This window comes from Periplaneta americana, chromosome 1 (genome assembly GCF_040183065.1).
Source record: "Periplaneta americana isolate PAMFEO1 chromosome 1, P.americana_PAMFEO1_priV1, whole genome shotgun sequence".
Classification (NCBI taxonomy): domain Eukaryota; kingdom Metazoa; phylum Arthropoda; class Insecta; order Blattodea; family Blattidae; genus Periplaneta; species Periplaneta americana.
The window spans coordinates 68,893,748-68,907,748 of NC_091117.1; the positions used below are offsets into that span (position 1 = coordinate 68,893,748).

The window sequence follows — 14,001 nt, forward strand, 5'->3', positions numbered from 1 at the left end:
TTTTTCATATTTCGTGATTGGTAGACAAATATCGCAACAGTTTAGTTTGAGTTGCCTAATGAGTTCATGTCAGTAGATCATTGGTGCAGGTTAGACCTGGTATTGTATTTATGACGGTTTTGAATGTTCGTCATTAAAAGTAGGGACTACAGGCTAAATTTTTACTATCTCTGCAATATTATTTTTTTACTCAATTTAATAATAACACATTGAAATTATACGTCAAAAGTTCAATAATCACTTGTCCATATATAAGCATATATTAATCAACTGATAATATAAAAAGGGCTCGTCAATTGGCAATGCATTGAATTTCTTAATATATGTTTGTCTTTAAAGTATTTCACTTGTCTACAAATGAAAAATTCTATGACAACAACGTACTTGTTAGTTGAATGCCCAGTGAACAGGAAGTGAAACAAATCCATTGTCTCCTACCTCCGTTCCTGGAGCCTTCCTCGTGGGCGAGAGGTCAGAGGGTGGCGCTCTGGTGGTGGGTGACGAGGGCTGACTGCTGTCCCTGTCCTCTGATGAATTATCTCTAGAAGTTTTCAACGCTGCAACCCTCTCCGAGACCGGCCTGCCGACGTCGGAAGTGGGGGTAGTCGTCTCCGTGGTGGTGGTTGAGGCAGAAGCCCCCGCCTTGTTAGCCCTCTTGATCTTGGAGATCTCGTCTTCCTCGCTGACTTGCCTCTGGGTTCGTTTTGGCACCTGCTGAGGAGCCTTGACTTGCAGTTGTGGCTGAGGGACTGGCTGCACTGGCTCCTTCTCCTTCTTCTTACCACGCTGCTCTGACTCCTGCAGACGCTTCATGACTCGCGGAGAGTCATAGAGTCGGGTTATACCGCTCAAAGGACCTCTGGCCACATCCTCAGTATCCAACACTCGTTCTCTCTCCTTGTGTTGATGTCCTTCTGAGAATCTCACAGAACGATTGCCTTGCGTATCGTTATCAGAATCTGCGTTGTCACCATGGTGACGTGAGAATCTCGACCTGTATTTGGATCGAGGCCTGTTACCATCATTATCGTAAGGTGATTCAAATTCTCCAGAGTAGTCACCGCCTCCTCCACAACGACCTCCATATCGTGATTGTTGTTGATCATATCTGTCGTTGCCTCCACGGTTTTGAGGGTATCTCTCGCCAAACTTGCGGCCTCCAAGAGGAGAAACCCGTCCAGAGGTACCACTTGGATCACCACTCCCATCTCCATAGCCTCCTCGATCATACCCTCCTCGCTCATCTTGCTGCCTGAACTGGGATGCAAGGCGGTGATCACTCTTTGATCTCATCAAACCAGGTCCCCCTGGTGGTTGAAGAAGACCACTACTGCTTGCACTGGGTGCGATGCTTCCACTACCTCCGCCAACACCAGTAAACGGTTGATGTGGCATGTTGATTGTCAATTCTCCATAGCCAGCTACGTGGAGTACTAATTGATTTGGGTCTGTTGACATGGAGAACCTCACTCTGCGGTTGTAATCGGCGTTTTCATACTCGAAATTACGGATGAATTCGACTGTTTTGAGAAAGATCTCTTTGGCATCCATGAGTTCGCTGTCGTCCCATTCTACGGCTTCTGTCATGTGCTTATCTGCGAGATCGCAATTGCTCTGGATGTTTGATATCTCGAGTTCGAGGTTCTCTTTGAGCGTGGAGAGGTTACGGAGTTCCATAGAGAGGTAGCGGTCGATCTCTCCTCTCAGGAATTCAGTGCGGTCTTTGAGCGCCTTGTTCAGACGTCTGTAGATCTCGTCTATTTCTTCCGATACGGAAGAACAGTTCTGCTGCAGACTTAGAGAATTTTTCTCCACTAGCGACAATGCGTCTTCTAGCCGGTGAATAGCTCGTCGCACCTGGAAATAAAATGTATTTGTTATTCGATTTCAATAATATTATATAAGAGGAAAATGTATAAAGTGAATTTCCATCTGTGTATTGTTCGCACTTTGTTATACTCTCAGTTACAGATTTAGAAGGAAATGATTACTTTGAATATTAGCCAAAAATGTTAAAATGTCGTCGACAAGCTCAGATTTTTTTAAGTATGACAGATAATGTCTGGATCAAGTAAATTTTATAAAATTACAACCTTCATATAATGTCTTTATAGCCACATATTATATATGATCACCATTCTCTTGGACCCACCTGTAACACAATTATTTCACCAGTTTCTAAACTAAGGGAACAGGAGTTCAATCCAGTTAAAGTCCTATTAGAAACAAATTATTGTATTTGGATAATTTGTATCAAAGTGATGCTGAGCATGGATTTCTGTTACGAAGTGACAGAAATTTTCGGAAGAAATTTCGTTTATTGATTTTTTAAGTGTTTATTAGTGTTTATGTTTAATTGTTTATTAGTAATAAAATAACTTACACGGCAAATTGTAGGTCGATTTTTAAGTGTTTGTTAGTGCTTATTTTAAGTGTTTTTAGTAATGACTGACGCGCAAAACTGTAGGTAAATTTACTGCGGATTTCGTGACACCCGTTCACCGCGGTTATCGGCTTGACTCGCCCAAGACCCGCAAACAGTGGAAGCGGACGCGCGGAGGATTGTTCACCTAGTACTTGCTTACCAATTCCAATAACAAAACCTTTCATTTATTATTTATTTAGTACAATTGAACCCTTTATATTTGTATCGTTTTACACCGTCAGTTTCGCTGCTCATTTTCAATAAGAAATAATAATGAACAAGGAGATTGTAATATTGCACTAATTTTCTCTTTGTGAAGCGGGTGCAACTCGTTCAGAAAAGCTTCGATTCTGACACGGCCTTCCTCATTCACGGTATTCCCAAATCTCAACCGTAATAACTAAAATGGCTAGAGTTAATAGACATGTTAGGTGACATACATCTGGAAATGGCTGGTGGAACCGAAATGCACAGTAGAATTTTAACAGAATTGTCGAAATTTCAGCATATGTTTTTTAGATAGATAGATGGATTTATTGAGTAATATTATACATACAGATGTTATATTATCATAATTTTCTCTTAAATCCAATGCACGGGTTTTCTGACCGTACGTGTTTTAACCTAAAACAAGTCCTACTTTTTAGATTTCACCCCCCTCAGCTATAGTTAGATCCAACGACTCTCTAAAAGAACACACGGATTAAAATAAAAATGACACAAACAAAACACATTATAACCTAAACAGGGAGAAAAGTGTATAATTGAGTATCCCTTCGTCAGTTCGCATCACAAACTTCAACAGCTGAAGTTCTAATCTGCCTCGCTTTCAAGAGGAACAATCCAGTCTTTTGTTCCCATTCTCTATTCCCCATGAGGTCAATACATGCAAGCGAACTCCTATTCTGACTTAGCATCGAGAGTGGTGGATATTTTTTCAGGATATGTTCCAATTCGACACACTGTAATAAAATATGTGTCCAGGAGTCCTTTTCTCTGCACAGTGGGCATTAACAAACAAGATGTTAGTGAATTTTCAGCATTTATTGATGTGTGAGTTTGTGTTGGGGCACGCACCTGGTTGTTGATGCGCGCTATCTCGCGACGCAGGATGTCCATGTGCGCGCCCTTGCAGTCGGCGCATATCTTCTTCTCGCAGTGCACGCAGACGGAGCAGTAGGACTTCTCAGAGCAGACGTTGCAGCGCTCCATGATCTGCCCACTCGTGGGATCCGGCAGTTCGCCAGTGATCTCGATGTGAAGCTCCAGAAAGCGCTGCAGCGTCACGTTGGTAGGGAAGCCCTGCACCCCCTGGTACGGGATGCGATGCTCTGCTCGGCATTCCGGACATTTCACCTGCAACCACACAAACACTCGTTCAATTCGGACAGTTCCTGAAGACCCAAGTGTTCACGCAATTGCAGGGTCTAATATAAACTTTGTAGGGTCTCTAACGGGGTTCATTCTGAGAGATTCTCCTAAAATTGTTCTAAATAAGATCTAGATCTACACAAAGAATAGTGTTTACTCATAATAAATAACAGTAACAGGAAAAAAATAATAATTTCAGAACATTTTTACATTTTCGGCGTTTCGTACCGACACTTAGGCCTACACTCTCATCTTCTGACAGAAGGAAGTAATTTCGGCCATTTCTGGGGGCTATTCCGAGGATAAGAGAATTACAGCGTGAAGAGAAAATAATGGCTAGGCAGTCGTCGAGGGGGGGTGCAACAGAACCAGGGGGCAGTGGTGATGAAAGAAGTGATAATAGCAAGAAGACACAATATGATTTAAGGAGTTGGTGTAGTGGGGAAGTAGTGAGAGAAAAAAGAAAGAAAATAGATAGCAGAGGGGGCCAAGTATGTAATAGCAAGTGATGTGAAGTGAGGGGGATGAATAAGTCTTAGTGCCAAAGTGGATCTTCACTAGTATGAGAAATAGGAAAATAATTGAAGAATTATATACATTTTCTAATAATTATTTAACGTCAATGATTATTAATACACCTTTATTGTTAAAAAGTGGGGCGCGGGGAATGAGAGGCGACATAGATACATTTGAAAGGAACATCAATGGAAGAGTGAATTAAGTAATGATATGTCTTGCATAAATTGGGATGTAATAAGATGGGATGACGCTGTATACAAAATATGTGAAGTACCATCTCGCCGAAAGTAATGCTTAAAGACAAAATATATATTACATATTACATTTCAGCTATTTAGTATGCTACGTACACTACTCCGCCGATTTAATAGATGCGTTTGAGTCTAAAGAAAGCAGCAATACAGTACAACGTGGTGTGTACATTCCGGTAGTGCAATGGGCCCACCTAAGGTACCTACGTGCGAGAGCAATCTCCAGTTCGTGCCCCTCCCCTCAGAGGAGAGTAATACCACAGTCTAGTATACTCGTATACATAGTCACGAAGCCTGAGTTTATGAGGATGCTAGGAATAGACTGTGCAGGCACTATTTCGCATTGTCTGTGATGAGGCGATAGTAGCGATTCTAGTGGTTAGCAACTATGTATGGATGCATATTTACTACGTATTGAGCTTCGTGACTGTATATACTAGACCGTGGTAGGCTTAATAGATAGAATAGATGCCAGCCGATGAAATATATTACTAGGTTAATAAATTAAAGACTGGTACCTTATTTAATAATAAGCGTTATCTTCTATTAATGAATTAATACTTATATTGTCAAAATGGACACAATAAGTACCACGTTTTATTTCATCAAAGTAAATTTACTCGCAGCTAAAGTTACTAGTAATTTAATCGTTACAATCAAAACCTTTCCTGGCATTAACATGACATCATGGTAAAGAAGGGAACGTATAGAAATGCATGTGTCTTCTTCATGAAGGGGATTTTTATTCTATCCATTTTATTTTATATTTTACTGTACTCTCTCTTTTGCTCTTGTAGTTGATTGAATGCGAAGTCCTGCTATGTCTCAAAAGATAGTGCTACTGAAAAAAGTGATAATAAAATGATTTATGAGGAAAAATTGGAGGTGTTATATTGACAACTATGTTGATAGTTGTGTTATTCCACCACATGTTCCACTTTGAAGTCGCCAGTCTTTGAACTAGGACCAGTAGCTTGAAAAACAGCATCTTTAAAGTTCCAATATTGTGTGCACAGTGCAAAATATAAGTACACCAGTGCGAACGAAGCCTTAGAAAGTGTTTCTGCCGTATGTAGAATAAAGAGAGACCATTAGAGAGCTCAGAGAAAACACCAGGTAGTTATTTAAGGAATTCGAGGAGTTAAACTGTTCGGTGCTCTACAAGTCGAGAGTGGTTATATTAAGAAGCACCCAGACCCTTTGTTCCGCATTTGTGGGCTGCAAATATACCAGCAGGAACTTTTTACCCGCTCCGCTACATTGCAGGGTTTTCTAGTACTGCAAGTTAAACGATGTTTTTGTAAAATTCAGGTTTAAGTCACTGAAGCACAACGTATTGTTGTTGTACCTACTATAAGATAAAATCCTTAACATTTCTAAGCACCGAATTATCTATTAGGCTTATCTATAGACTGTAAAATTGAATCGATAGTCGCATAAGCAATATTAGTCCAATATTTATCGAAATTAAACGCTGTACACTATTTCTATGTAAAGACCTAGGGGAGGCGGAGAAGTAGATGGGAGGATAATATTAAAATGGAATTGAAGGAGGTGGGATATGATGATATTTCATTTTTCATTCCATTTATTGTATTCCATAGATCTTACATTAGCAATGAAGCTTAAAGATGTGTGCGAGTCAACATTTTACAGGATTACAATTACAATTTTCTTAATTTTTTTAAATTTCCATTTTTTACAATTTTTCGGCGAGAAGAGATGAGATGAGGCCGAGGATTCGCCAACAGATTACTTGGCATTTGCCTTATGGTTGAGGAAAACCTCGGAAAAAACCCAACCAGGTAATCAAGCCAAACTGGAGTGAAGTGAAGTGTGGCCGACGACTCGTCATAGACCATCCGGCGTCAGTCCCACGGCTGGGGTAAACCTCTGAAGAAACCAATCAATCAGACCAAACGGGGGATCCAACCCAAGCCCGAGCGCAGCTCTGGATCAGCACGCCAGCGAGTCTGTCGACTGAGCTACATTGGTGGGTGTACTGAAAATAGGGACTGGAATTAATCTTGCACAGGATAGGGACCGATGGCGGGCTTATGTGAGGGCGGTAATGAACCTCCGGGTTCCTTAAAAGCCATAAGTAAATAAGTAAGTTAATAATTGATGCATGTCTCGATGCATAGCTAACATAAATTCTTGTATTTCAAATGAGTAAACTTGCACAATTATTTTCATGTTCTTTGCATAAACATTAGTCCTGGATCCACATTGTTTATGCAACAGATGGGAGATGGCAGCAGCTACCTTTGTTTGAACAATCAACATCACATTTTAAAAGTGTACAAAAGACGTGGCTTTCACTAATACGACTTTTTTTCTTAGAAATTTCATCTCCTCGTTCTGAACTTTACACTTTCTTCTTGACATTTTTATGCTGAACTAGAAAAATGCTGTAAATTCACTAAAATGACACAAAACATAAGAAAAATGAGAAAAACGTAAACCGTAAACAACATGAGAATATCGCCAAAGGAGCTCTCTTTGAATAGCGGAACCAGATTAACGTTAATTAACATTTATTCTAATAACTAGTAATGCTAATTTAGTATTACTGCCAACTATAAGGAAGAAATATAACTAAGAGTAAGACTCCGCTCAAATTATGGCTATGCGGAGTGTAATTCCTACACTAGACGAATTTAACAGAGTAGTCTAAGTTATCGAACTGCGGGAAAGAAAAATCCTAAACTGTTACGATGTTCATCCCTACGATGTTCATCCCGTAGACGCAGATAAGCCTAATCATTTTTGCACCCTCACTTTGAAGCAAACGATTTTCACATAATGTTATTTCTTTAAAAAACCATTTTCATGTTATAAATATAACATTATCAAGCAATTAATTTCTCATTAAAGTACTTTTATTTTAATCTGGACAAAAGGGCGTCCGGAGACCTGGACAAAGTTAATAAAAAGTAGCTGTCCAGGTTAAATCCGGACGTCTGGTCACTCTATTGGTAATATGCATTTCTATTAATTTTTGCACTAAAATTCTATTCTACTTAGCAATAACAACACGAGTCCACAAAATTAAAAAAAAATGCAGAAAAATATCAATACAAATTATCATTCTGAATTTTATACTTAAAATACCTCAAGATGGCAGATTAATATTGCACCAGTTGAGGACACCCATGCATTCAGAATTTAGAAGAAAAGTTGTTTATGTCTGTCCTGTAAAATTTAGTTTTTTTGGGGGGGGACTGATGTTATTTATGCAACTACAGATTCAATTGTGTGCAGTGGAAGACTGGTATTTGCATTTTAGAAAACATCACTACTAGTAGCCACTTGTATGTAACAGCAGTCCGAAGATTGCTTGGAATCTCATAAGTGACACTAATAAGACATCACATGAGACAACTAAGCCAAGAGATTGGGTTAGGGTGCCCATTTCCTTTCCTTCTCCACTGCATATATCGCTGACTAGTTACATATTACACTAATCAGACTTCAGTTATATGCTAATAATTGTTCTTTCTCTGACATATAATGTACTGCCTCTTAACAGGTACATTATCAGCCAGAACCTCAATCAGAGGTAATAGTGATCATAGTTCATTACCAATTTTCTTAGGTCTGCAATTGAATAAAGAAAGAAAGTATTTTAGCAAGTTCTCTCGCCGAATATTTGTAACCCTTTTCTACATCTGAAATCATTACAGCAGAATTTAACTTACGGTAACAATTAAACGAAATAAAAAGGTAAAAAATCGAAACACATGCCAAGCGTAAGCCAGTAGACCTACACAAAATCTGTATGGATATTTTTTTGGATCTTTGGAGAAAGCGAAAAAAAAATGCAATTGTGGGTTTCGTCCTTTGTTGTTGCTGCAATTTAAAGTCTGAAAAATAGGTCCCTTCGATACTCTTAATCTTCTAATAAATATTTTGCTTCTGTATAATTACCATAATATATAAATAGCTGAATTTCCCAGTAGTGTTAGTTATTTGCCGCTTGGATCGCTAGCTGTATGCGCGCGCATGTCTGTCTGGTAGAGACAGTAGCGAAGTTTCCTTACTGTATGAATACCTATACTGCGGTACAACCGTCGTTGCCATAGTAGCAGGCCTCGTGCTATATGATATTCAGTTGTTTTTCCTACCATAGAGGCAATGTGACGTCCCAACTCTCGAAAAATAAGACTATAAAGAAGAATCACTTCTACTTTCAAAGCCAAAGGTTTGTTTACGAACTTAATTTCATTTACTGCGTCGTGTGACCTTTCAGTTCACAAAAACTCCACGCAGTATAAAGACTTGCGAAATTGTTTACGAACAAAAAACTGAAAAGAGCCTGACTCTGGCTTATGTTTCCCATTATAAGGCATCAGTCTGTCAATAATTGGAGCGTTTAGCATGGCGTCTTTGTGTAAAGCCCCCGAAGGCCTTGAGAGGCATTGTGTTACCGCTTGGCGTGTTGCTGTGCTCTGGCTCAACCACCGACCTGACTAATATTAATGAAGCCATCATCTTCCAGCTGGATGCTTGCCACTTGCTCTATTTTTTAATCTTATACACAAGAAAAATGTCACAGGCAGATAAAATTCATACGATCTTTTCGCATATTTGACACTCTGATCTCTTCTTTCCCCAACCCTTCTATTTCTTTCGATTTTCTTAGGCTACATACATCCATCCTTCGTGTGATATATAATGAAATCAATTTAAGATTTCCTCTGTAGTTCTTCCAGTAGAAGTGAATTTTACAGTTTTATTAACAGCCTTATAAGTTACACACAGTATTATAATCCACGATATTTATTTATTTCTATAACAGGGCAAAGTCCCAATTAAAAGAAAAAAAACATAGACAATGATAATATTTTTTTTATCCAATGCCACGAGGTTGTCTTTTCGACATTTCTGGTCTTCTCTCCTGACCATGGCTTAGTTGTAACCCACTTCTGAGGTTGGGGCGCCTGGAAGGCGGAGTTACATTACCCCGATGATGTGGTAGGATGATTATGATAATGTGGTGCCAGGAGAGGTCTTAAATCTAAACTTAACCTAAATTCCAGACCATGAACGAAGGAAAAATTCCGGGAATCGAACCCGGGACCTCATGAACTATAGCCAGAAGCTCTGACCACTAGACCATGAGGCTGGTCACAATGATAATATGACATAAACAATATGACAAAGAAACTTATAATAGAAAGTATGTGTCATCTCCGCGACATACATGTCTATTCTGCCAGCAGGAAATTGCTATAAAATACATAATACTGCAGAAGTTTCAACAACTGTACGTAGCAATATAACAATACTTTAGGCTAATAAAGGCAATTCGTACTGAAACCTTACATTAAAAACAAAGCTACTTTCTGGCATATTTGACACTCTGATCTCTTCTTTTGCCACCCATTCTATTTCTTTCGGTTTTCTTAGGCTATAGACATCCATTCTTCGTGTGATATATAGTGAAATCATTTTAAGAGTTGTCCTGTAATTCTTCCAGTAGAAGTGAATTTTACAGTTTTATTAACATCCTTATAAGCTACACACAGAACTATAATCCACGATATGACAAAGAAACTTATATTAGAAAGTATGTGTCATCTTCGCGACATTCATATCTATTCTGCCAGCAGGAAATTGCTATAAAATACATAATACTGCAGAAGTTTCAATAACTGTACGCAGCAATATGAAATACTTTAATAAAGGCATTGAGTACTGAAAGCTTACATTGAAAACAACGCTACCATTTCGCTTTAAAAAAACGCATGAAACAAGCGAAGCAGTAATTTGGTAAAAAAAGTGGAGCCACTCACCCCTATTTTGCAGGAAGCCCTTCAATTATTAAATTCATTGTTAAACTGTACGAGTATAATTATCATAAAATTCATTTGTAATCTGGACTCTAGTGATACGCAGTTCAGCAGCAGACGAAAATGAATAAATGTTATTAGTTAATATTAATATTAATATTAATATTAATATTAATATTATTATTATTATTACCACCACCATCATAATCTTATTCAACTTCATCATTTTCATTTTTCTCGGTCCTAGTATTGCGAGCAAAATTTATCAGTAATAGAAAACGAATAACTAATAATTTTAACATAAGAGTAGATAAAACACAGTATGTAAATATTCTGTTTCTCTTTTAAACAGTGGCTCGTAAACGAAGGCTCTGAAATGGAATCGTCCCTATAAAAATTGTGAAATATTTTTCACCATTATCGCGGGTCTCACAATTTAATTTAATTGCAAACATTTCGAATTCTTACTCTGTGCAGCCGGCATTGGTGGTAAATATGTTTGCAACACTTGATAACACACAGAAAGTAAAGTTGTGTTCAGATATGTAGTAGTGTAGGAATGTCTTCAGAGTAAATACTCAGTGCTGGCAATCTGGGTGTGTAGAAGGGAGAGAAGAGTGGGAGTTGTCACTACATTGCAAGTTTAGTTAGACTCCTTTCACTGTCGTCTTTAAGTACACCCTTGTCGGTCGCATTGGCCTCTGCATTCCTCGCTTACTTCTGTCTGGCAAGTTAGTTCATTGTCTGTAACTTGTGAATATTCGCGTTGAAGTGTTTTGCTTTAACAATTTGTGTTATTTTTTACGTGTAGGCCTTTCTGGGCTAGGAAAGAAAAGTGAATAGAGTTCAAAACATATAAACGCATCTCTCGATGGTATAGAGAGATAAATACATGGACTTTTATTTTAACAAACATACATTAATGTAGGCCTATCTCGTATAAAGTAGTCATAAAAATATAATAGTAGCTCATTTGACCATTTTCAGCCTATTTTAGCCTTAAAACACAAGATGCTGTTTACTACATACCTGTCTCCTGACGTAATCTACCAAGCCGTCCATGCATGGCTCCATACAGAAGGAGTGTTGGCATGGCAAGAGTTTTGGATTTCGATAGCGGTCCAGACAGATGGCGCATGTTAATAGTTGTTCGAACTGCTCCATGATGATTTTGTTCACCAATCACAGTTTCTGTAAAGGATAGAAAATTGAAGTTGTTATTTCTGTAATTAGTTATATAAATATTATAAGGTATATTTAGTTATATACACATTCTTATCGGAAACAGTCCAGAAATATGTACCAGTATTTAAAATAGAATGTCCCTTTAAAGGTAATACAAAATAAATAAATAAGTAAATAAATAAATAAGTAAATAAATATATATATATATATATATATATATATATATATATAATAAATAAATAAAACTCATGAAATTATTTCGCTTACGGGCTGCGCTTTTCGAAAATATTAAGTTCTTTATCATGTTATTAATGGTATCCATGGTGTTTTATACCTTTGATTCGACGTAGTTGATACAGTGTCGTTAAATAACCAATTCAAAAAATGTTCCCTTTAGGCCTGCATGAGAGGTGTCCGCATATACTAGGTCTATACATAATTTACTTGGGGTATCTATTACAATAATTCATACGAGGGTTACATATATTTTGAAAAAAATCATTTGTGCTTTGATATGGACGCGAAACAGATGCATGCACAATATAATATACGTAAATGAATAAAGTTAATACAATATTGACATTATTTGCATACAGGTGTACAAATAATAACAATCTGTGTGTATCTAATGCCTACCCACTTCACTTCCGTGATTCGGATTCCGCATCTTTCGGATAGGTAACCCATTTTCAAGTTGTACACCACTTCGGTGAACCACGCTATGCATGATGTGTATCTGTGGAGAGTTATGTCGTGTGCTAGGGTAAGTGTATATGTAAGTGTAGTGTAGAGAATGTATGAGGATGATTAAGATGGGGAAGGGAGAAGGGAAAACCCGGTGCCGGCACGTAGCCTACTCCTGTCGAATAGCACCAGACTTAACGTCCCCATCCAACGGAAGAATCACTATCAAGAGTGACATATGCAAATTGTATTTATTTATATTAATTCCATTACCCTAGTTGCTGTATAAACGTTACACGCAATCATACAGATTAACCTCAAATCTCTTGTTAGTTTCTTCAAATTAAAATGGTTGTATTTAACGTGTATAGTTTCCAAACTCTTCGGCGAATAAATGCTAAATATAACTAATATCTATCCAACCAGTGTCTCAGGAGAAATTTTTGGATATAAAGAAATAGGCAGACAGACGTATACCATAAATTGAATGGCTTCACTTTTTCGTCAAATTAATATTTTACTTGTTTCATACGTTAAAAAATATTTGCGATGGTTTACTGCAAGAACGGTATGATTCCGAGCATTTGGTAGTGAAATTGGAGCTGAGCTCCCAATCGTTTCGTTGAAAAAATGAGGCAGTTCCTGGATCTAATATAGAATGAACCGTAAGTAATGTCATTATTCTTTGAAATATTTTAACATAAAAGGTCAATAAATTTGTTCTCGCTTGTACTTCTTTTTCGAGATAAAAATGATTTTATATGAAATATTTCATAGCGTGTTCTGGGAAATCCATTGATTTAATTCCCAAACTGTTCAGTCAATTTAAGAGAGCACTGCATTATAATAATAAGTGATTGGAAGAATTTAATTTTATCCTTTAAATGTGCAGAAATTTGAGTCGAGCAAATGCAACTTTTCGTTCTGCAAAGGAATTTTACAATGTTACATTTGTTCGCATCAAATTTCTTCACGCTGAAAGGACAAAACTAAATTTCTTTCAATAATTTATTATCATAATACGCTGCTCTCTTAAATTGACTGAGCATATTGGGAATTCAATCAATGGCTTTCCCGAAAAACGCCATGAAATGTTTCGTATAAAACAATTTTTACCTCGAAAAGGAAGCAAACACGAGAAAATAGATTAAACTTTTTTGTTTTGAATATCTCAAAGAGTAACCTCCTGAAATTAATGACATTATTTACTGTTCATTATATATAATTATGCTCTGTCTTGTGTTGTAATTTATGATATTCGCACATATATGTGTGTTGTGGCTAATCATATTATCCAATTTTATTGCAAAAAAGGGGTAACTCCATTATTTGCCCATATTTTATCAACAGTAATCTCACTAGAGGTTTTGATTGATCTCGAGAAAATCAAAACTCGAGTGGGATTTAATTGACTATTACACGATTAGAAGAAAGTATATAAAGATTAGAAGAAATAAAGTACTCTAATACAATAAAATACTAATTGGGACGGAAATTCTATTCCACTAATGTTAGCTTCACCAAAATGATTCAACGGAGCCGCCATTGACTGTCTATGCTGTAAACAAATGACGATCGCAAAGCATGTTTTATAGTACTGTAAAGAATTTGCAGTTTTAAATGTAGGCAATCAAAGAAACAAATGGTAGGAAGGTGATAAAAAACAGGAGAAAGTAGCCTATATACAGATTCGAAGAAATGAAGTACTCTAATACAATAAAATAGATATTAATTGACTTACTAAAATTCTATTTCACTAATTTTATTCACC

General features: G+C 37.3%; 1 protein-coding gene across 11 annotated transcripts in view; it reads right to left on the bottom strand.

Annotated features, from left to right (window-relative positions):
• Positions 1 to 14,001, bottom strand: part of tn (tripartite motif containing protein thin) — a 242,561-nt gene that overhangs the window by 74,031 nt on the left and 154,529 nt on the right. For all 11 annotated transcript variants that reach the window (XM_069821838.1, XM_069821803.1, XM_069821828.1 and 8 more), the window contains 3 exons: positions 11,391 to 11,552; positions 3,503 to 3,781; positions 439 to 1,857 (listed from right to left, as the gene is read on the bottom strand). In XM_069821838.1, the coding sequence (XP_069677939.1) occupies positions 439 to 1,857; positions 3,503 to 3,781; positions 11,391 to 11,525 (1,833 nt within the window). In that variant the 5' untranslated portion in view covers positions 11,526 to 11,552. The remainder of the gene's footprint in view (positions 1 to 438; positions 1,858 to 3,502; positions 3,782 to 11,390; positions 11,553 to 14,001) is intronic.